The sequence below is a fragment of the Corvus cornix genome, chromosome 21 (genome assembly GCF_000738735.6).
Source record: "Corvus cornix cornix isolate S_Up_H32 chromosome 21, ASM73873v5, whole genome shotgun sequence".
NCBI classification, from domain to species: Eukaryota; Metazoa; Chordata; class Aves; order Passeriformes; family Corvidae; genus Corvus; species Corvus cornix.
Window position 1 is genome coordinate 2,576,030 of NC_046350.1, and position 21,494 is coordinate 2,597,523.

At 42.6% G+C, this 21,494-nt stretch overlaps 1 protein-coding gene and 1 long non-coding RNA gene across 3 annotated transcripts; one reads left to right on the plus strand and one right to left on the minus strand.

Moving 5' to 3' along the window:
• The first annotated feature begins 8,124 nt into the window (after positions 1-8,124).
• Positions 8,125-18,212, plus strand: ERRFI1 (ERBB receptor feedback inhibitor 1). 2 transcript variants are annotated; one of them, XM_039563876.1, is made up of 4 exons: positions 8,125-8,219; positions 14,683-14,879; positions 15,008-15,084; positions 15,669-18,212. In XM_039563876.1, exons 2-4 carry the CDS (start codon positions 14,758-14,760, stop codon positions 16,862-16,864), a joined length of 1,395 nt encoding a protein of 464 aa, XP_039419810.1. In that variant the 5' UTR covers positions 8,125-8,219; positions 14,683-14,757; the 3' UTR covers positions 16,865-18,212. The 2 variants fall into 2 exon arrangements, with proteins under 2 accessions (XP_039419810.1, XP_010404119.1); XM_010405817.3 differs by lacking the exon at positions 8,125-8,219 and adding an exon at positions 8,547-8,795.
• Positions 14,195-15,744, minus strand: LOC120411104. The gene is made up of 2 exons (XR_005603518.1): positions 15,661-15,744; positions 14,195-15,220 (listed from the first exon to the last, which is right to left on the minus strand). It is a non-coding gene; the product is annotated as an uncharacterized LOC120411104 (long non-coding RNA).
• Positions 18,213-21,494: the final 3,282 nt, after the last annotated feature.

Below are 21,494 nucleotides of genomic sequence, written 5' to 3' on the forward strand. Positions count from 1 at the left end.
TAAGTAGTTAAAGATGTGCTAAAAACTCAAGATATTTAGTTGCTCAAAATTCCCATGAACTGTTCTGCAATGTACTTAAACCCAAGAAATTTCATAAATTAATTATCTCTCATAAATTTCAACACAGATGAGAGTTCAGTTCAGCATTTGAAAAAAACCCAATTGATATAGCTTGATGTGGTAATTAAAGGAGGAAAAAGTACTTTTTGGTGGAATTTTTTGGGGGGGCTGAAGGGAGGAGTGGAGAAACATACAGAATCAGATTGTTCCCTTTATTTGTATTTTTATAGTCTAGAGACAACATTTTAAAATACTTCAAATAAATATTTAAAATATCTATCAGCTATTTAATTCTAAGAGCCGAAATTCAGATATGTTGATTAACCTATTTCCCCAGCAAAACCATTTGGTTCTATAGAGATTCACTTCTCAGAAAACTAGTGTTTTATTAGTAGGCACAAATGCACTCAGGTGAGTAGAGCATTAGGCTCTGGAATTAAAGATGTCATTCATAAATAGACATTAAAACACATGTCAGATTTTGACATGCCAAAAAAAAAACCCCAGAAGCAAGTTCACCAGCACTGTCTCAATTTGTTGGGGGTATCTGTGGTACAGGATGAGTAGTGCAAATACAAACACATCTCAAAATACAAATGCTCTGCAGACAGTTGTGTCCCCTTCCACATGCCCTATACAGACAGAATCTTAAATATGAATAAAATTAACTTCATACTAGCTGGGAATCAAGTTACCAAACTATTAATTTCTACAATGATACACTTAGAACTGTTTCCAAATACTGCTTCTATATATACACAGCTTTTCCACTGAAATTACTGGTTCAGAATGAGAACCAGATGAGCTCTACTCCCACTGTCCTTCCTGCTCAGTCTGCTCTTACCTCCCTCACTCACCAAAGACACTCACTATTCCACCTTCAAATCTTGTAATATCTGTGGAATCTCCTTGCCCTGCTTTCAGAGGTCTCAAAAATACCCATGTGATACACAAGGCATCTCCAGCTTCCCTGGGTTATGGTTTTATTCAACAGCCTGCTATACTTCTAGAAGGCTGACAGTTTTGCTTACTCTTTCCTCTGTAGAGATCACAAGCATGGATATTGATGGTATTTTTGGGAGAATCCATTCAGTGTATGTAGCTCAGGGTGCAGCTACAGTTCAGGTAGAGTTCTGGGTGGCCAGAGCACCAAGCAAAAGGTCGTGAACTGCTGGCCCTTTGCATAACAAAGGGCCTGGGGACCCTCCAGCCAGGGCAGGGACACTCAGAGACAGCAGCACAACCCCCTTGACTTTTGAATGCTTAGACTGTAAGGATATAAAAGCCCCTTTGTTTGGGGTCCCTTCTCAGAGGCACCAGCTCAAGCTGTTATTTTGTTATTTAGTTATTTTGCCAAGATTAAATTATTTCATGGATCAGGATGTCTGAGACTCTGTGATGGGAAACCTGGTATGACTGTGGAAATGTGGGTGCGTAGCTGCAAAGGGGCCTCAGCCCCTGCTCAGGTGGTGCAAGTGTGACTGCCACAGTGGCTCCTGGATGGTCAGACAGGGAAATTTACTTAACATACTCTATAAATCAACTATTCTATCAAAAGAATGGACTATGGCATTTTGTCTTTAATAGCTAAAAATGATAGAACAAGGCACAGAAAAAGGCACAGAGAAACAAAGAGCTGACTCCTACCATTGTTTCCAGTCCCGGTGAAGCCTACTGTCTAATTATGACTGTAAAAGACTGATGACTTCTAGGCTTGCCAATACAAATATACAACAGTTACAGATGCTACCAACATTTAGGTATTTTTCTAGAGCTCCTGTTTGGTCACAAAAACAAGGCTCCAGCTGTTTTGAAGAAGAGACACCACCTCTACCTGCAAAATACTGTGTGAATGCATCCAGTAGCTGTCAGGCCACTCAGCTTTGCCACAAAGACAATGTCTATCCATGTACTGAGCGCAGTGAGATGACCATGACAAAACAAGCACACCAAAAAAGAAATAGTGTAGTAGACAAAGGTAACAGAATACAACATGTTCCTGTGAAGGCTGGAAAGGAACTTCAGTGGTAGTGCAGACCCTAAAACTGCACGTAGGTGGATTCTGAGAACTTCCCCCAAACTGTCATTATGCACAACATTACAGTTGTGTGAAACCGTGCCTAAAGGGCATAAAAACACAGCTGAGCCCGTCAGCTGACAACAAGCCCTCTGGCTCTGTAAGGAAGGAGATGGGATGCAACAGGGTAGTTAGACTGGGATTTGAATCAGCTCCTCTGCTGATGTGCCCAGCATCCTGTTCCAGTGGGACACCCCTCGACACTGCCCTAAAAGCACACAATGCCCTAAAAGCACACAGTCTAAGTGAGCTCCGGGTATTTCACCAGACTAAAGTTCGGCTTCCTGATGACCAGTTTACATGCACAGTTTACATGCCCGAGAGCAAGAATGAACGCAGTTTGGGAGGACTGTGTAACAATGTCTCTACAGCAGGAGGAAGGAGGCAACATTTCTGCGAGTTGTTCAAGTATCAGAGAATGGATGGTAAAAAACAGATGTGGCTGTGGCCATTTCTGGGAAACACAAGTGTGAACAACCAGCTATTTTTAATTTATCGAGTTCCATTCCAGTCTAAGCTGCTACAGACTCTGTGTCAATATTTGTGTCCTTTTTTGATCTCTTCCCTCACTCGGCTTATGCTTATGCACTGAAAAAGTCTGAGCACATGATTACCCCATTCAGGGAACATGCCTTTGAAATGGCTTTTTAATCTAGACTCTCCACTCCCTGACAGACTGAATTTTGCAGTATGTCTGTATTCGCTGTCTAGACACTTGAATATGCTAACCTCTAATTTAGCCCTCCTTTACTGACCCATGCGTTTCCTCCCTTCTGTGGGTCTTCTGGCTAAACTGGAAATGCAAGACACTCATTCTGCCCTATACCTGGCTGGTGCAACTGCATTCATACAAATCTGACCAGTGAAGTATGCACATGTTCCTCATTCACAGCAACAAGGAATCCTTACACTGAAAAAGTTTTGTAGCACTCTCCTAACCCTGTTCCCTTCTTCATGGTCTCTAGACTCAAAGAACAGCACAGTCCTTTCCTGAAAAGATTCAGGACACAACTGCAGACACAAGGGCCTGAGCTGAATCTCGTAAGCAGAAATATATCATTGTATACCCAGTTACGTAAACAGAAAATTATGGAAAAGTCTGACTGAAATATAAAAGGGAATGAAAAATACAGATGCATTCCAACAGCAGCTATACTGCCCCAAATCCCAAGGTCCACCTAACCCAATATTGCCCTAGCACGGGTTAAAAAAAGGAAACAAATGTTTAGGGCAGTGGGCAACTTCCTCTCACAATTCCCAGCAGTCAGATACAAGGCACTTTCCCTAGAGCCTTAATAGATTTTTCTTTCATCAGGCTTTCTGTGACTAGTTTCTGAAGCAAGTAAAACTTCTGGTATTTGCAGCATTCAGAGATATAATCAAGGTACAGAGACAAGAACTCACAAAAGCCATGCTGTATTTCCACTTTTAGATAGTATGTTTGCATCACAAACCACTTCCACATGCCTGAAGCATAAAAGATTTGCTATCTGTGTCAGCTTCTACAGATGGCTTAAGAGGCAAATTAGCATTATCCAATTGCTTTAAAGTCTTGTATAGGGACAATTCACACAAAGACTGAGTAATGGCCCCTGTTCGAAGCTGAATTTCAGCATCAGGTCTGTACAGTTGTATAGTATGTTACCCTTGTTATGCGAGAGTCTGCACTGCTGATCTGTGATCTGCCTTAAACTCATTGTCTCTGCCCCTTCCCTACATTTCTCTATCCCACAGGAAGCACCACAGGACACCACAGAGCATCCCCAGTACAGTAAGGAGAGAAGTATAAAGGTTAACTGCTTGTAATTTGGACGATATTCTTCCACTCATGTACCAGCACAACAGTTTACAGCCACTGCACCAGTCTCTGACTTCTTGTCAGTTCAGGGAGACTACAGCAATTCTAACATGTCCCACATGTATTGGTTTTCCCCCGGGAATAAACATGCTTAAGTTGCTTTCACTCAGTTTAGGGTGGCACATGTTCAAAACATAGGTAACTAAGAATTTTATTATCTGCATAGCTTGTTTACATTTTCATGTCAGAGAGTACCACCAGAGTCCTTAACCTAAACGTTCATATGTAGATCCACAGATAAGTACCTGAGTAAGATAAAATGCAACCACATAAGGATTGCACAGTTTAACTCCTACTCTGCACATCTTCATTCTGCTTGAGGCAAAGGCTGTGATTTTTAAGAAAGAGGTTAAGAACCACATGATAACTCATTTCTTTTGGAAGTCAGCATCCAAGCCAAGGCCAGTGTCTTGAATTTTAATCTGGTGAATAATGACAGAATTCAGGACTTCTCATGATGGAAAGACTTATTCATAAACCACGTTCTGCATTGCATTTTGCTAGGTTTGCTTGTCTGAGGCAACGTCTTAGTAAAGGGTTCATAGAGGCTACATTTGAAATAACTTGTGACACATGATCTTGGCTCTGCAGAAGCACCTCTGGAAGTGCAGCAGCAGTGTATCCACACCACCCTCACTCACATAACTAGTCATGCAAAAACTAACACCACAGCATCCAACTTGCACTTTGTTTACCTCTCTTCAGGAAAGCTTTTCCTCTCTGATGACTGACCACAATTACCTTTTCTAGTCATTAACAAGGCCAAAAAGAAAAGTGTCTAAGCTACTCATTCCCTTTCAGGTAACCAGACAGGAGGCATGCTTACCAGAGAGCATGGAAAAAAAACCCCAAGCTTCTTGCTCAAGAGCATCTACCACAAATAAGTACGATTAAGCAATAATACAGCAGCAGCTACTGTAAAACAAAGTTGTTGTTTATGGAGGGTGGCTTAAAAAAAAAATCACAACCATCTAAAGAATGATTGTACAGGAGCTTTATCTAAATTCTGTATTTAAATAAATATCATTATTTTCCACTAAGTCTTTCAGTATGAAATTTTTTGTAATTTTCTAGCTTCCTAAAAAGGTTTTGCCTTTTGCTTCTCCAGCTGCTGCTTTACATGTATGCCTTTCTCCTCTCAAAACAAACAGAAGTAGCAACTGAAAATTTTAAGTGTTGAAGATGGGAAATATCAAGGGGACCAAGATCATCGGAAAGGTATAGGCTGCAAAGCAAGCTAGAAACATAACAACTGATCAAAGGACATTCAGTATCTCTGGGATTCCCTCTGCAAAGAGAATTCTTGAATGAAAGATAGTATAATGAATGAAAGTCCATGCTATTCTTTTTTTCACAGAATTCAGACATTTCATTTATTAAATACAGACAAGTCTGCTATCCATCTCCAAACCTGGAGACAGGAGAGGTTTAAGGCCTCTCCTAGTACTACCTGAGCTCGTTTTTTTAGCAGACTTGTTATTAGTATTGATGACCCACGGTGTTGAAGACTACTTAGGAGTTAGTCTTTAGGGCACTTAGCAAATTACAAAACGTGGTTTACACATGCCTGCAGAACTATGAGGTGGAGAAATGGGAATGTAACTGTTGGTGCAGAATTCAATTTCCTCTGTCCTCAAGTCAGCACAGAAACTATTGCAAGTGACACCATTACTAACGTTTTTTATTCATTAGAACAATCAGAAATCTAAGGTGTGGCGTTTTAGTGAACAAAGGCCATAGGTAAACTTGTTTAACAGTAAGACCCAAAAACTCCATACAATTACATGCACATGAACTAACTCCAAAATTATCTAACAAAATAAAACAAGACCTGAAGATAGAAATACAGAGGCCATAGGATAACACCTGCAAGGAATGCCAGGAAGACCTTTTCCTGGATCAAAGATTCTCAGGTATAAACAAGTAAAGAAGCCAAACATCTATTATTCCTCATGTTCCTCTACAGAGGCACTACAGGAATTTGTCCTGCTGAAGTCATGTCAACACTCTGAAAAACATTTTAAAGACAAATTTGTCCTTTGTATCCATTCATTACAACATTTAGGGCTGTTTGCACTATCAGTCAGTATGTATATCAACACACCAGAATTTAAAAAAAAAAAACCAAAAAAAGATTACTTTCTCCTCTCCTCGTGCAACCAGGACAATTTAAACTTGAGATAACTCATGTTGTACGGCCAGCTTATCCACAGAAACAATTAGTCACGGTCTTTAAGTCCAGAACAATAGAAGTACAGCAAATACTCGGAAGCAGTCTTTGAGCACGTACAGTTCAGCACAAGCCACTGCCACCAGCATGTGTCCAGAACACAAACATCCTGCAGTCTCTGTTACATGTACCCCAATACATCAAAATCACAAACCCATCCTTGGTTCCCCTCCTTCCTTTTGATGGCTTCTACCTCCCCTTATATCCTTTTCACTTTCTCTCACCTCCATAACATGTCCAGTCAACTTTAGATGACCTCTTCATCATTTTTCACACTGAAAATCTCTCCTAGTTTATAGCCATGCCTTTTCTTCTCAATCACCTGTATTTTTACAGCAGTACAACAGTTCTTATGATAAAAATATGCAGTATATCTTGTTGTCCAAAAGAACAAGGGCAGCTGGGGGACTTTCAGCAGAGGTCAAAAGAAACACCAAAGAGAAAAGAGAAGTCAACTGCAGACATACACCACATCATACAGTGAAATCAAGCATTCTTCTTTCTTAAGATATCAGTAACTATTCCAGTTCAAAGGGTGTAGATAGAGGACACATTTTGTTAATCCTATTGTTAGCACCTCTCACTCCTGGGAGTTTCAAGAGTCCCACATTGATATTTCTTTGTCCTACAAAGAAATGACTGCACTGTAGAGCAAAACTGATCAAAAGCCTGATTCTTATTGTTTATGCTGTAGCGAACAGCATTACCCATAAATACTCACAAGTCTTTAAACAGCAGCTTTCACCATGAATCCTCCTGTTCTGACCACTGCGGTTTATTTACCACCACAAATCTATGTCTAGATACAAAATACTCTGTCAAATCTGTGACAGCCCACCCATAATTTCTAAAGATGCTAAATAAATCATTACGCATGAAGGTGGATTTATTTCAACACAAATATGCCTATTACAAGAAAACTGACATTCACAGGACCAATTCCTACAACAACGAAAGGTTTGGTGTTTTCTCTCTTTACGGTAATACTGAAGGACAGGGACATTCTGTGACTGCAAAATACTCGGTCACCACACGCGTGGGCAAGGCCTGGCCCCACCTTACCGCCCGGACCCGTTTACGAGAGAAAACCATGCGGCAGCGACGGGGAGAAGCGCGGGGAGCCACGGCCGCCGCCTCCCTCCCGGCCCGGGCCCCGCGCCCCAGGCCCGCCCGCTCGGGAGCCGGGCCGGGAGAGCGAGCGCTCCCTGCTGCCGGCGGGGAACGGCTCCGAGCCCAGGGAAGGCGGAGGGAGGCTCCCCGCGGAGATGGGCAGCGAGGTGCCCTGACAGCGGTGGGAACAGGACCGGGATAGGCCGGGGAAGGACAGAACGAATGACTGCCGCCCGAGGAAACGGAAACCCAGGGACAGAAGAAGCGGGAGGCAGCAGGCAGTTCCCCTGAGGGATTAGCGCGCCGGCCAGGGACCGCCAAACAGAGGGCCAGGGCAGGACGCCGAGCGCGGGCGAACCGGGCAGCGTTGCCTCAGCATCCCTAGGCAGGCGCTGCCGTCCCGCCGCTGTGAGCGGCCGAGCGCGAGCTCCTCGGCTCCCGCGGTTCTTCACCCCCGCCTGCAGCCCGCTTGGCGAACGCCGCTCTCACTGAGCCCGGAGGCGGCCGGTCCCGCAGGCCCGGGCAGAGGGGGGCTGCCAAGGCGGGGGCGGCGCCGCCCGGAGGGCGCCCCGGGGGCCGTTCCCGCTGGCGGGCGCGGAGCAGCTGCGGCACCGCCAGCGCCCAGGCCCCCGCCGGGAAGCGCTGCGGCCCCCGCGCCCGGCAAAACCGGAAACCGCCACCACACGCTCACGAGCGCGCGCGGCCGCCGCCCCTTTAAGGCCTCCCGTGACGGGCCCGCCGTGCGGAGGCGGGGCGGGGCCACGCGCGGTTCCGTCCCCCTCCATAAGAGCGGCGGCCGGCGCGCGCCGCGGCAGTGACCGGGCGCTGGGGTGGCGCATGCGTGTGGCGCCGACGGCCGCGCGGAGCTGCGCGACACTGTCGGGGTGAGTGACGGCCCTGGCGGCACCTCCCGCGCCCCTCGCGGCCATGGCGGCCCCCGGGCCCGGCCGGCTTACCAGGGCTGCCTGTCTGCGGCTCGGGGCCAGCCCATTCCGGCTGTGCTGGGTCTTGCCGCTGGGGAGAGGAGCGGGGACTGGTGGATCGGGCGGCACACCCGCGTTGGTCGGGCCGCGGCGCCGGGGTTGGCTGAGCCCGTGGCTCGGAGCTGCGGCGCAGCTCACACCGGCGGGCGGAAGGGGTGGCGGCGGCCCCGGGCCCGGTGGCGCGCGCCGGGAGGAGCCGGGAGCGCGTTTTGTGCTGCTGTGCTGAGGGGAGGGGGGGGCAGCAGGGCCGGACCCGCCGCGGCGCCGCTCGCCCCGGAGCTGGCGGGGGATCTCGGTGCGACACCCGCTCCGCTCGCCGCGGCGGGAGCCCATCTAAATGGGACGGGACTCGCCCGGGGTCAGCGGAGCCCGCAGCCACATTCTTGGAAACCAACGTGGCGTGCCACGCGTTTTCTTCCTGACCCGAAACAGTATCAGTGTGCTCTCACTCGCATCCGAGCTGCTCCTCTCGCTCCTGTGAGTAAACAAGAGACCGCACTGTGGGCTCGCTCAGGCTCTGCGCTTCGCACGCTAATTTAGGATGGCTTAATTTAGAATAAACATTTCTTTGTGACTTAATACCTCATTACGCACTTATCCTCGATTTTCTAAAATAGCCAGTCTGTGGTGGTTAAATCTGGAGACACCGCTGTACCCTTCAGTATTGGCAGTGGAGAATGTGACAGCAGAGCGAGCAGGCCGGGGGACTTGGCGACTTCAGTGGTCTCCTGTCACTGGAGCATAGACCAAGGGCCCTGTGTAGTATTCTGAAGCAATAAGCAAAAAATTTCTTATGCTTGATCCAAAGATAACAGTACCTCATTACATATTAACTGGATGAGAAAGGCTCTGGGGGCAAGGTCTCTTTGGTCATTTTGGGAATACCTGAGTCTGTGTTATACAGGAATGGCAGGTGAATGATGCCTCTGCATCATAAATGCATTTGTGAATTGTATTTGTAATCCAGTTAAACTGCTCAATTCACCCGTATTATTCACTCAATTTACTTTATGCACAAACCTAGTTTTCTTTCCTTAGCAATTTACCTATATGGCACAAATTTCTGATTTTTTCTTTTTTTTAATAGAAACTTATCTGTTGAGGTGGGGGCATATATTCTTGATGAAGCCCTAGGTCTGCCCTGCTCTGCAGTATGGGAATTACTCCGGAGAAAAACAGTTCCAGTTCTCGGTAGTGGAAAAGAGAATTAAAACTTATCACAGTGTGTCTTACACTGTGGTTATGATTCTGAGTCAGCTATAAAGGAATTTTTATTTCCTGAATGTAAGCTGTCTATATTCACATTAAAATTTTCAGGAGGGTGAAGTACCATACCTTAAGCATGCATCTGAAATCTGACAAGCAGAGGCAAGGCAATTGTCTTGCTATTTAATTATTAGTTTTCTACTGGCAGTTTACCAGTTACTCCCATTTGCTGTGTAGGACTGTGAAATGGTAGCCCAAATTTTAACTGAACTTAAACTCCTTGATGAACTGTGGTTCTTTGAATATATTCCAAATAGCTGACTGTTACAATCCAAATACAGAGTTTGTCTGCTGTTCAGTTGATTTGTCTGTTGTATACCCATAGGATTAGTTTTATTTGCAAGCACCCATGATTTGACTGTTTACTAAGTGATCATATTCTTAAATTCTTTGCCACAGAATGGTCCAGTTCTGGCTGGCAGAATGTGTAGAAAAATATCTCAAAGTTAAGAATGTAATTAATTTATACAATAACTGTAAAGAATATAATTCCTATGAATGGAAATATCTTCTGAGGCCTGTATCTGAGCATGCTTTAGTCTGTGACTCAGAGGGATACTGAACTGCACTGTGGAGGTTTGGTGCATAGTAAAGAAGATCTAATTATTTATTAAATGAATAGATTTAAACTAACCTTCTTATGAGGCTGTTTCTGCTAAGTGTTGGTTACTCAGTATTCATCTAGCTACAAAGACAGAAGTACTTGAGGGATAAGATCTAGAGAAACAGAAGTTTTAACATTTTTTAAAGTATTTGGAGCTCCAGAAAGTATATTAACAGCACTTATGTTTTTAAAGTCCAGTTGGAAGTCTGAAATACTTAAGTATTAAAAGGGGTGGCTCTATCTCAGGTACTAATGTTAAATAGAAAGTCAGAGGAGAAGAAGGAAATTACATCACATTGTCAAATAAGGAACAGCTAGCTGGAGTGGATGACTTGTAGTGCAAAAATGTGCCCCTCCTCCTGTGAATTGCTCCTGAGATTTGTTAAAGATAATGTGGTGGCAAGGTGAGCAAAAATAGGTTGTGGATTTAAGGTAGACACATTTCTTCCCCTCCCAAAAGGGGTAAGTAGGTCTTATTTTTTTTCTTCCCCTCTTTCCCATTTCTTACAACAAGTATGTAAGCTCCTTGTCAAGAGTGTTGCCTTTATAAAACCTGTCTGAAGTCTGTACTGGCATTCAGAAATCTGTACAGCAAATTGCTGTATTCCATACCCATTAAGTGAAACATTCTAGAGCATGCTTTGGTCTGCTGTGCATACCAGAAAGGTTTTCTTTGTTATGAACTTGACTTGCCTCAAATATTTGGTTGCATTGGAGCTGGGAGAACAGGGAACAGAGTAACAAGATTCTGTGTGTGATTAGTGATAGGTGTTGAGCTAAAATATATGCACATGCTTCTTAGTTTCTAAACAGAGGATTACTATTGTTATAACACAAGTATTTATTATGTATCTGTAGGAAAATGGTATGTTTGGGATATTTGCTGTAATTCATCTTACCACAAAAATCTTTCCACATTTCTCACTATGCAGATACCCTAACTGTTTATAGATACATTTGACTAATTTCAGCTTACACATAGCCATCCAGTTGAAGTCTGAAGGTATATTTGTCTTTGTAAAAAAAAAATCTTAAAATCAATATAATCTCCAATACTTGGTGTTATTCATCTTTGTTAATACAAGCAGACCTGGATGATTACACTCCTTTGCACTGTTACCTTTACAGGCAATGGTGTCAGTAGCTTCTTAAAGCACCAACAAACCTTCAGATTGCCTTGTCTTGTAAATGCCCTGTAGAAATCACCAGCCATAGTTTTTGTTTGTACTCCGTTTCTTTTGAATAACACAAACTGTAACATCTTCAAAAGTGCTTCGACCTTCCTAAATGCCATAAACTGTGCATAACTAGGTCAGACAAGCAGAGTAACTGAAAGCTCATTCAGTGCAAATGAACAGCACACAAATGTGAGATCAAGAATGTTTCATTACTGTGTAGTGTCCATTTTCTTTAGCAAATACAGTTTGATGTTATTTATGGTTAAGTCTAGATCCTTAAACTTTTAAGGACGCAGAATTGGGACAGCAGTTAACAGTGAAAACTGTTGTTTATATCTTCATGACTGACTTTTGTAATTTTTTTAAACCAATTACTAGAATAGAGTACGTACTACTCAGCTTTAGTAAGAGCATGCTGTCTAAAATACAAAGTCTGTACTCAGTTACATGTTCTTATGTCTCCCTCTTAAGATACTGTCTTCAGACAAGCTTATGCATGTTTTAAAATACAAGCACCAACTCTAGACTCCACTGAAAGAGTAACTAGGTGGTTTAGTGAAAGAGCACTACCTCTCCTGATATCCTAGCTTAAAGGCACAGAGGACGGTTTCATAACTCTCTGAAATGTCAAGGCAAATCACCTGTGAATTTGCAAAGAGGTCATTGATGAATGAAGGAAGTTTTATGGCTATATAATTTGTGCTTTATTTTTAAAAAGTAAAGACTTATTGAAACAAGTGAAAATCACCTTTTCCTAGAGTATGTAAATATTTAAGTCTGTTTCAGATGTTGAGCTTAGCATTCCAGAGAGATTTCAGAGAGGTGATTGTGCAACTATCAGTCTTGAGAGCTGAGATTTAGACAGCATTCAGAAAGCTGACACAGTAATTACTAGTAGTGGTTTAGGCGTGGGATTTGGTGGAGGTTGGGCTTCTTAACAAGCCCTGCAAGGGTTGTATGTTATCACAGCTAGCACCTTACATGTGCTCTCAAACTACAGAAGTTGTTCCCCCTCCTCTCATTTTATATATCATAATCAATGTCTCATGGTCTTGCCAGATCTTGTACACAGACTGAGGTGGAGTATGATCATTTGCTGACTAATCAGTGTTCTGTACCAGTGCTTTTTTAACTTGTGACTTGCGTTTGACTTCAGAAATACTGAAATGGACAGCAGGCATTAGCCTTAAGCTCTCTTAAGTTCTGTAATGAATTTTCTTAATTTCTTTTGTAGATTTGCTGCTAATAGGATAGGATCTGTGAGGCACAAAAAATCACTGCTCAATACAGTGTGGGCTGATAAGATGGATGTTTTATTTGGAAATTATGTTGATAAGTAATTTTAGAATTGGTGCTGTATGTGTACTGTGCTGCTTAAGTCATTTTGACAAGTGGGTCTCTCTAGTGTTCTGCTCCCCTGTATACAGTGCTTCTGCTTGCACTTACAGGACTATGTTATTGCTTCCCGGGACTCCGTGTTTTTATTTCATTTTGCTATGAAATATCTGCAGTTCCTGTTACTGGGAGGTGTCCAACTTAACTGTGTTATGCAAAAATTTCCAGGGTTAAGCTAGCTTTTTAAGGAGGTTGTCTGAAGAGGAAGAACATGGTCTTTACTAAAATCAGGAGGGCTGAATGAAGTAGGGCTGTGCTGCAGTACATAGAACACTGGTTTGGCCCCTGTTCACTTCTATTAAAGTCTCCTGTCTAGAGTTATTCTGAAATGCCTGCCTAAAATATATTTGGTATCTGGCAGTGACTAAAACAATCCCACTTCTGTTGACACAGACAGTCATTATTAAGAAAACCATCACACTTTTAAAGAGAATGGGATTACATCTCACATATCATAAATGTACACATGGTCAGAAGCTACTGTTTTCTTAAGATGATCAATACTGGACCCAATTCAAAATCGAAAGAGCACAGCAGAGTTGTTTTTTCTCAAACAGTTGTTTATAAACTGCAAATAGTGATGCTGGATTGCAAACTAATCCTCAGGCACCTGGTTTACAGTCCTGCTTAGGAGTCTGCCCATCCCTCATGCTGCAGACAAGTATAATGGATCTTTCCTCCTAAAGGAAAAGGAAGGTTACACATCTGCATAGAATGGGCAGATTTACCATAACCATAAGCTACTACCTGTGTCTGTACTGCATTTTTTGCAGTACCACACTCTGAAGGGGTTTTCTTGCCATGTTTGCTGAGCACTGATGTAGCCAGCCCTCAGTTGTTGGTTGACTTTTCTTTAGACGGAATTCTTTTGGTGGAAGGGTATGGAGAAATTCACATTAATATTATATGGTCATGGTATTGATTCTCAAGAGAGATACAAATTAAACTGTTTTGGGTGAGGTTTGGTTTGGTAGGTTTTTTGTGTCTTTTTTTAAACAGACCGTATTGCACTTGCTGAATTTAGGATATTTGTGTAGATGAAGCAGAGACCCAGAGAACATCTTTTTTATTGTCTTTTTTATAGCCTGCCTTCAGAATGCTGACTAATTTTACATTGCCCCTTCCCCTCCCTGATGAATTTTCTAAACAAAGTCCTGTGAGTCAATTTGTTCTGTAGACTGTGATTACTTACTCAATATATAGCAATTGCCAACACATTTTTTCTATTGTAAATGGGCCAGATTAAGCATTCTTCTCACATTCAAAATAGATTTGAATGCAGCAGGGCAGTTTCAGCTGAGATTATTTCAAATCACTAGATTTCCAATTTGTTTGAAATAGCTACAAGACTTGAGGTTGTTTTGAAGTATCTTAACACTTACGTTTGTTAAGAATAGTTACTGTTTTATGTAAAATAAGTTTCAGAATTCTAATTCAAGTAGTCAATAATGCTGTTTATTGGAGCAAAGGCTATGGAAGATAATACTTAACAGCAGACTACATGTTGGCTACACTGGAAACTAAAATCTTTAGTAGAAAGATACGACTGAAGATAGCTACTAGAAGGCTAGATTGTTCTAAAAAGCTTTAAAAACTTTTTGTACATAAATAACTAGTAGTCTGTGTTCAAGAACTGAAGTTGTGGATACACAATTGCCATATATCAATACCTTAACATATTTTTCCTTTTTTCCTATGCTTTTTTTCTATGCAGTTTAGCTTTTTGAGAGAACTTGCCTGTTCTGTACTTTAATTTTGCAATCAGACTCAAAACAAGCAGTATGGTCAAGTTTTCCAGTTGGAAGTATTAGGACAGAAGGCCTTCCTACAGAGCTATATTAATTCCTTGAATAATGAAATTTCCGATGAGAGATGGAACATCAAGTTTGCATTTCTGATATTTATGTCCTCTCTCTTGAAGGGAATGAAAACTGCAGGAAACCTGCCAAGTCCTGAATATCAAGGGTTGTGAGACATCCTCAGAGAACACTGCACGATGTCAACTGCAGGGGTTGCTGCTCAGGAGATGAGAGTCCCATTAAAAACCGGATTTCTTCACACCAGTCAAGGCATGGGCAGTCTGAAAACCTGCTGGGGTACCCACAGTGGATTTGAAAAGTGAGTGAGGCTAAAATTTATCTACTGCATCTTCAAGTATATGAAATGAATGTTACGAATACTTGTGCCAGTACAGACCTATGGTTTATTTACAGTGAAGGCTTTTTTTTTTTCTTTTTTTTTTTTAGTGCTTTCTTTAATGTGGACCCTATAGCAGTGACATATAATTTAAACCCATCAACCGAGCAACATTTGCCATCCATTGGTAAGTACAAAGTCTGACACATACGTGTTGGGAAGTGTAAGGGATTTGTCTTGGGAAAACCCTGCGGGCCTCGCTGACACCGACGCGCTCCCGGCTGGGCCGCGCTGCCCCCTGTTGGCAGCTCAGGAAAGTGCTCCTGTTCAGGTCCAACCAACAAAACCACTTTGAAATAACACGATCGAGTTAAACAAAAACACACACACACTCCCATTCGCCTTGTACATAGGAGGCCTCTGAGTTGCCATTACACTTTGGACAGAAAAAATACTTGGTATAAAAACCAGTTGTTCTGTTGTAGTCCTATGCTGGGATCTTTGTAGCTCTCTTGCTTATGCGTGGAGTCTCTTGAACTACCTCATTTAACTGGAACACTGGTCTAAAGCAATAAGATATTCTGCTGCTATCTTAACTAAGTGCATAAATACATGACCAGATAAGATCTGTAATACCTGCATTTCACTACCTGGAGACATTAAACAGACATTATTTACTGTTGCATTAGAAGGAACTAAATATACAGTGGCAAAGTCATGTGCTGTAGTGTTACTTAGAAAAGTGTCTCTAAGAATTTCTCACCTTTTTAGGGCACTCTTCCAACCAGGCTTCCATGAATGACCACATTGCTGGAAGTTGCATCCAAGTCCCATCTCAGAAATCCAGTCCACCTCCTGTAAGTCCCAAAAATGAACAGTCAGTTTCAAGATACGACGACCATCTTGTTCCTGGCTTTAGTAAACTGTCATTAACCATGGGCTGTGTTTCTGAAGAAACACCTCCTCACATGCCAATAAAAAATGGACCAATTCAATTTCTGTCTGCATCTTCTAATGATCGCAGCTCCAGGCCATTACCCCCTCTGCCTATATCTGAACACTTTACTCCAGATGAGGTTGACAAAGAGGTAGAATTCCTGACTAGCTCAGATACTGACTTTTTGTTAGAAGATTATGAACTTCCCCCTTTTAAATCCAGTGCTCCAAGCCGTCGGAGCTTTAGGGGCTGTGGACAAATCAACTATGCATATTTCGATACTCCAACAGGACCAAAACCAGAAGATGCCAACCCTACACAAAGCCTAAATGTGTACATATCCAGTATTTATCCTCCTCCACAGCAGCTGCATCGACGCCTGCGAAGGTCCCATTCCGGGCCAGCTGGATCTCTCAATAAACCCATAGTAAGACTAACTGGACACTTAAACAGGTCGTCTCCAACTTCTGATGAAGATAAACCAGAGATTCCACCAAGGGTTCCCATACCCCCAAGGGCTCTCAAACCAGACTACAGAAGGTGGTCAGCAGAAGTCGCTTCCAGTGCGTACAGTGATGAAGACAGGCCTCCCAAAGTACCCCCCCGAGAACCTTTGTCACGCAGCAATTCCCGTACCCCCAGTCCCAAAAGCCTTCCATCATACCTCAATGGGGTTATGCCCCCCACCCAGAGCTTTGCACCTGATCCTAAGTATGTCAGCAGCAAAGCTCTACAAAGACAAAATAGTGAAGGATCTTCAAATAGGGTCCCTTGCATTCTTCCAATTATTGAAAATGGTAAGAAGGCCAGTTCAACGCACTACTATCTGCTACCAGAGAGACCTCCATATTTGGACAAGTATGAGAAATTCTTCAGAGAAGCAGAGGAGAGGAGCTCTAACACTGAGGTTCAGTCCTGGTCTGGTGACTGCACAGCCACCTCAGCCCCAGTAAAACTGGACTCAAAACCCAGAATGGACATAGGTGGTCCCCTGAAACGAAAACACCTGTCCTACGTGGTTTCCCCTTAGTGTCTGGGAGCACAGTCTCAGCTCAGTTGTTTGGGATGGAGCTGAACTTTATCATGTTGCAAAGTTCTTATGGTTCACAGATAATGAAGTAGGAGCAGTTTGTCCTCTGAGAACTGGAAAGTGGATGGTAAAGTCCTCTTATGCTGCATATATTTGATATGTTCCTTAAGACTTTTTTTTTGTCTTGGTATGTAAGCTGAAAACCTACAAAGATCCTGAAGAGACATGGAGGGATAGTCACAGTTGGCCAGTTGTATGCTACCTAGATGAACGTATTTGGTAGTCACATTATTAAAAAAAAAAATTTAAAAAATCAGTCTTTGCTTAAGAGTCACTTATAAAGTAGACAACAGACCAAGTAATGCAGTACAGCTTTTGTATCAGATATTTTCCAAAATTTTTTACACAGTAATTCTACTGAGAACAGACTGTCTTCTTTTACTAGGATATGTCAGCCTGATAAGAAGGTAACTGCAAGATCTGATACCCACTTCAAGACTTGGCAGGCGTATTGGAAGTGCATTTTGAAAGATTAATCTATCTTAAAAATTAATTTGATGCTAATAGACTTTTAAAGTGAGTTAGGTTTTGTGAATTCACTTGCTAGACACACTTGGCTCAATTTTGCAGTTTTTCCTAGAAGAGACTTGGACCAGCTATTGCTAAGCCTCTGCTGCTGCTCTTTTCCTGCTGGATCCTAGAAATGTGTGAATGTGTCCTGAGCAGCCACAGGGTTGCTATTAGGTAGGCAGTAACAACTATGTGCTCACCTAGAGTCTGAAATTATGACTGTATTAAATACAGAAACACAGCACAAGCTGGTCTTGTGTTGTGGTTTCTGTTCAGTATTTTAGGGGAGGAGGAGGAGGGTAAAAAACATGAGGAAAAAACATGATTCCATTTATGAACAGTGTCAGTCCCATCTCTTGCTGCTTCAGATGCTGCTTCTTGCTGTTTAATTTTTCCTCACTGTGCCTCAGCCATTCACTGAAGTTCACTGAGGTGCCACCTTAGTAGTTTCTTGTGCTCAGTTTGGTTACATTTATTCTCTTACAGATAAGCACAAGAGAAAGGGTGCTCATTAACAGGGGTACAGAAGATTGTGTTCCTCCTAACAGAAGTAAACAAGGTGTTTACAGTTTAAACTGCTGAATGAGATGTTTGAGCTATTTTAAAGCTTACTTTTTATTTGTTTTAGTACAAACTAAATGAAGGTGAAATACATGCTATAGAAATGCACTGATATTTCTGCATTGTGTACAGTATTGAATAAAAAATAATTCACTTTGTATTTTGAATATTGTCATGTCTTGAGTTTAATAAAGTTATAAAATACTTATTTATGATACATTTTGGTTTTTGCTTTATTGAATAGTGTATGCAATTGTGCATTTTAGTTCTGCATTTACTGGAAAGTTCGAAGTCAGTAGTGTTAAATGTGCAACAGATGTTCAGCTTGCATTTAATTAGAATTAAGATTTTTGTAGAAGTGTTCAATAGGTCACACTGCACACCATTAGTTTTAATTCCACCTTACTACCTGGAAGCATGGTATCTATAGTTTTGTGCTGACAATAAAACATCCTGTAAGATTAAGTTATCTGGCCTAACATTATTAATGATTTTGGTTTTTTCTAGAGTCACCTATAGCATGTTAGCCACCATTGTACAGAAGGGAAAGGGCAGTAGTGTTCCTGTCTTCAATTTCTCACCTGGTAAAAAATAGCATGGTTAAGAGGGGATAGAAATTGTGAATACTTACCACAAAGCAAGTGCATTTCACCATAGTATGCAAGCCATGGATAAGGTTACTGAAGATAGAAAGCATCACACAACTTTGCAGGTAAATACTTGCCTTGATCTGGCAGTGTGGATGTTTCTGTCAGTGGGCTTTTTTCAGAATAAAACAGGGTACCATCCTTGGCATTTTACGGGATGTGAAAAATGTCAGATGCAGTTTTTCAGTAATGCCCAACCCCTTGGCTCTTATACCTTGAAGGATTGCTGAGCTTCATTTAGGAAGGTGCTTAAACACCTACTGCTGTGCCACAGCACTAAGAGCCCATGCAGATTGGCTTCAAAATGTAAACAAGTTACCTAATCCTGTGCAAGGCTGTCAGCTATCATATTCAGCCCACAGAAAGCTCTGCTTTCCCTCCACCCCCTGGATTTTTGTCACATGGAAAAGGTAAAATTTATACTTAAAACTGCTCATATTTAAACGGAAGGTTGCAATTCTAGGACCCCAAAATAACGTACCCTCTCAGTTACACCATCACTGCTGCAGCAACCAGGTCACCGCTGCCAAGCTGCAGCTCTTGCCTTGTAGACTGTTAGAGCTGGCACAGACTCAGTAGTTGTCATTCGAGTAGAACTCCATCTAAACCAAAGCAACTGCCCTACAAATCTCTCCTGGCTTTTGCCTCGGGGCCCCACTCCATTCCTGATACTCAAACCTCCCCCTCCCCATTCTAGCCCAAACATATCTGGTATAAAATAGGGTATTTGTTACAGTACCTCCAGACCTGCGTATTTTCCCTTCTGTTAGCAGTAGACATGGTTCCCTATAAACCAGCTAATATAGCAGCAGAAGGATTTTTAATTGAGCTGCTTCTGTGTACAAGCTTATTTTCATATTTAAGTGCTGAAAAGCTTAAAACCGTTATAAAACTTGTGCTTTTGAATGGTCTTACATGACCTTTTGTGAAATTCCTAAAACAGTTAAGACTTAACCTAACCTCCATTTGTTTCTCTCCTAGGAAAATAAATTGCATGCTCCTTTCCTGAGATATTGGTATTGGCTACTCAGTCCTGAGTATTAAAAAAAAAGTTGCTGTAATGATGTTAGCTCCCCTCTTGTGAGCTGTGTGTCAGCTGAGTTACAGCACAATGTTAAGAAGTTAACATTTCAGAAGTTAAGCAAGGAACTCCTTGGCTGTGAGCAAGACATTCAAACAGGTTACAGAGCTCACATGCCTCTTGAGTACAAGGAAAGTAACCTACAGGCAAGTCTTACGGTGTTTAAGTAACTTGGCTGTTTTATCTTTTAAATTCTGTAGTAACAAGGTCTCCCTGAGGACTTGGTCCACAATTCAGTTGTTCTTTCTGTGAAGGGGTCACTGACAAAAGCAGGTGGAAGCCTTGCATATATTCTCACACATCAGATTCCTGTTCTTTGCATGATCCAAAAACTGTATTTTGTTTTCCAAGTGAGTAATTAAGGCTGTAGGAGCTGTGGGGGAAGCTTTGCAAGTTCTGGCCAGAAGACATTTCTCTGCTCATCCCCTGGCACATGATAAGACTTGTCAGGACACAACATGCTTTTGCAACAGCCTGATCACGTTTGAATATTTAGAGTTTGGACTCACCTGGGCAAGGCCTGACAGCTTGCCTCTGAGAAGTAAGCCCCTTGCCAGCTAGATTTGACTGGAATAATCACACTTCAAAGCGGTTATCAACGTGATAAACTGAAGTTCACAGAGTCAAGGAATTTGTGTTAAAGCACGGAAGAAAGATGTTCATGTGTGGAAAGGCAATGCTGCTCACAGCCTCCTGATTCAAGGAGCAGGTTAGCCACACTGCTCTCCCTGCCCTCAGCATTCTCCTTCTTGCCTCAGGAGCACTGTTGTGACCACCCAGCCATATCACTGAGGACTCTTTGGTGTCAGGAGGCAGCAGCTGTGCTGGGGCAAAGGGGTTGTACCACAACAAACTCCAGAGGGCTGGATGCAGCACAACCCTAAGGTGAACTCAGGATCATTGAGATGTGTCTGGCAGCAAAGCTGGTGAGAATGGGAGGGGGGTGCCTGGGTGACTTCTCCCCCAGGCTCAAAACCGTTGATAGCACAAGCAAAAGCACAGAGTAACGAGTGACAGCAAAAAGCATCTGTCATATTCACCCTGGGTAAGGGTTGGTGTTGCCTGGTGCTGCTTGGCTGCTGTGTGTTGGCAGAACACCCTTTACTCAGCGAGTCTCAGACTGGCAAATCAACCCAGAGGAGCTGAGTCTGGCTGGTACTAATGGAAAGAATGTTTGCCTCACTATACGTTTTCCTGAAAAGAAGAGGCTGTGTTGGTACCAGGTGACTTGAAAAACCCATTAGCTTAACTTCACCATATTAACTTGCTGTTAAACAGATAAAGTCTGTAAGTAACACAGAGCTGTAGCTGATCATCAGCTTCTTTTGCATCACAAGAGATAAACCAGAAAATAAACCTGATTCGGAAGTATGCTGATTGACGACATAATTAAAATCTGCAGTCATTTAAATGTACCGATTGTTGTTGCTGTCATCAAGTTTTCCATTCACTCCCAGACTGCAACAGGCACAATTACTACCGTCCTGAAACTGCAGAAGAGCACTCAACAACATTACATTTGCTCCTGCTGCAGCCTTGGTTTTGTTTTTAAGCAGTCTGAGTGAAATGTTACGTTTGACATGATAAAGGAAAGCATCCTTCTAGTCCAGGACAAAGACACCAATTTTGCAAGGGCAGTTATTATAGTAGAGTAGTTGCTGATGGTGTTCAAACCAAGTCTTGTCAAGAATGCAGGGTTAAGATGATGGCCAGATCAGTCATGGTGGAATTCCCAACCTTCAAACTCATGATTACAGACTGTGGCCCTTAT

Excerpts from the sequence above, each read along its gene's own strand:
- ERRFI1 (XM_039563876.1), top strand. The coding sequence starts at position 14,758 with ATGTCAACTGCAGGGGTTGCTGCTCAGGAGATGAGAGTCCCATTAAAA. Across the intron at positions 14,880-15,007 it reads ACCCACAGTGGATTTGAAAA|TGCTTTCTTTAATGTGGACC; the intron begins GTGAGTGAGGCT and ends TTTTTTTTTTAG. Across the intron at positions 15,085-15,668 it reads GCAACATTTGCCATCCATTG|GGCACTCTTCCAACCAGGCT; the intron begins GTAAGTACAAAG and ends TCACCTTTTTAG.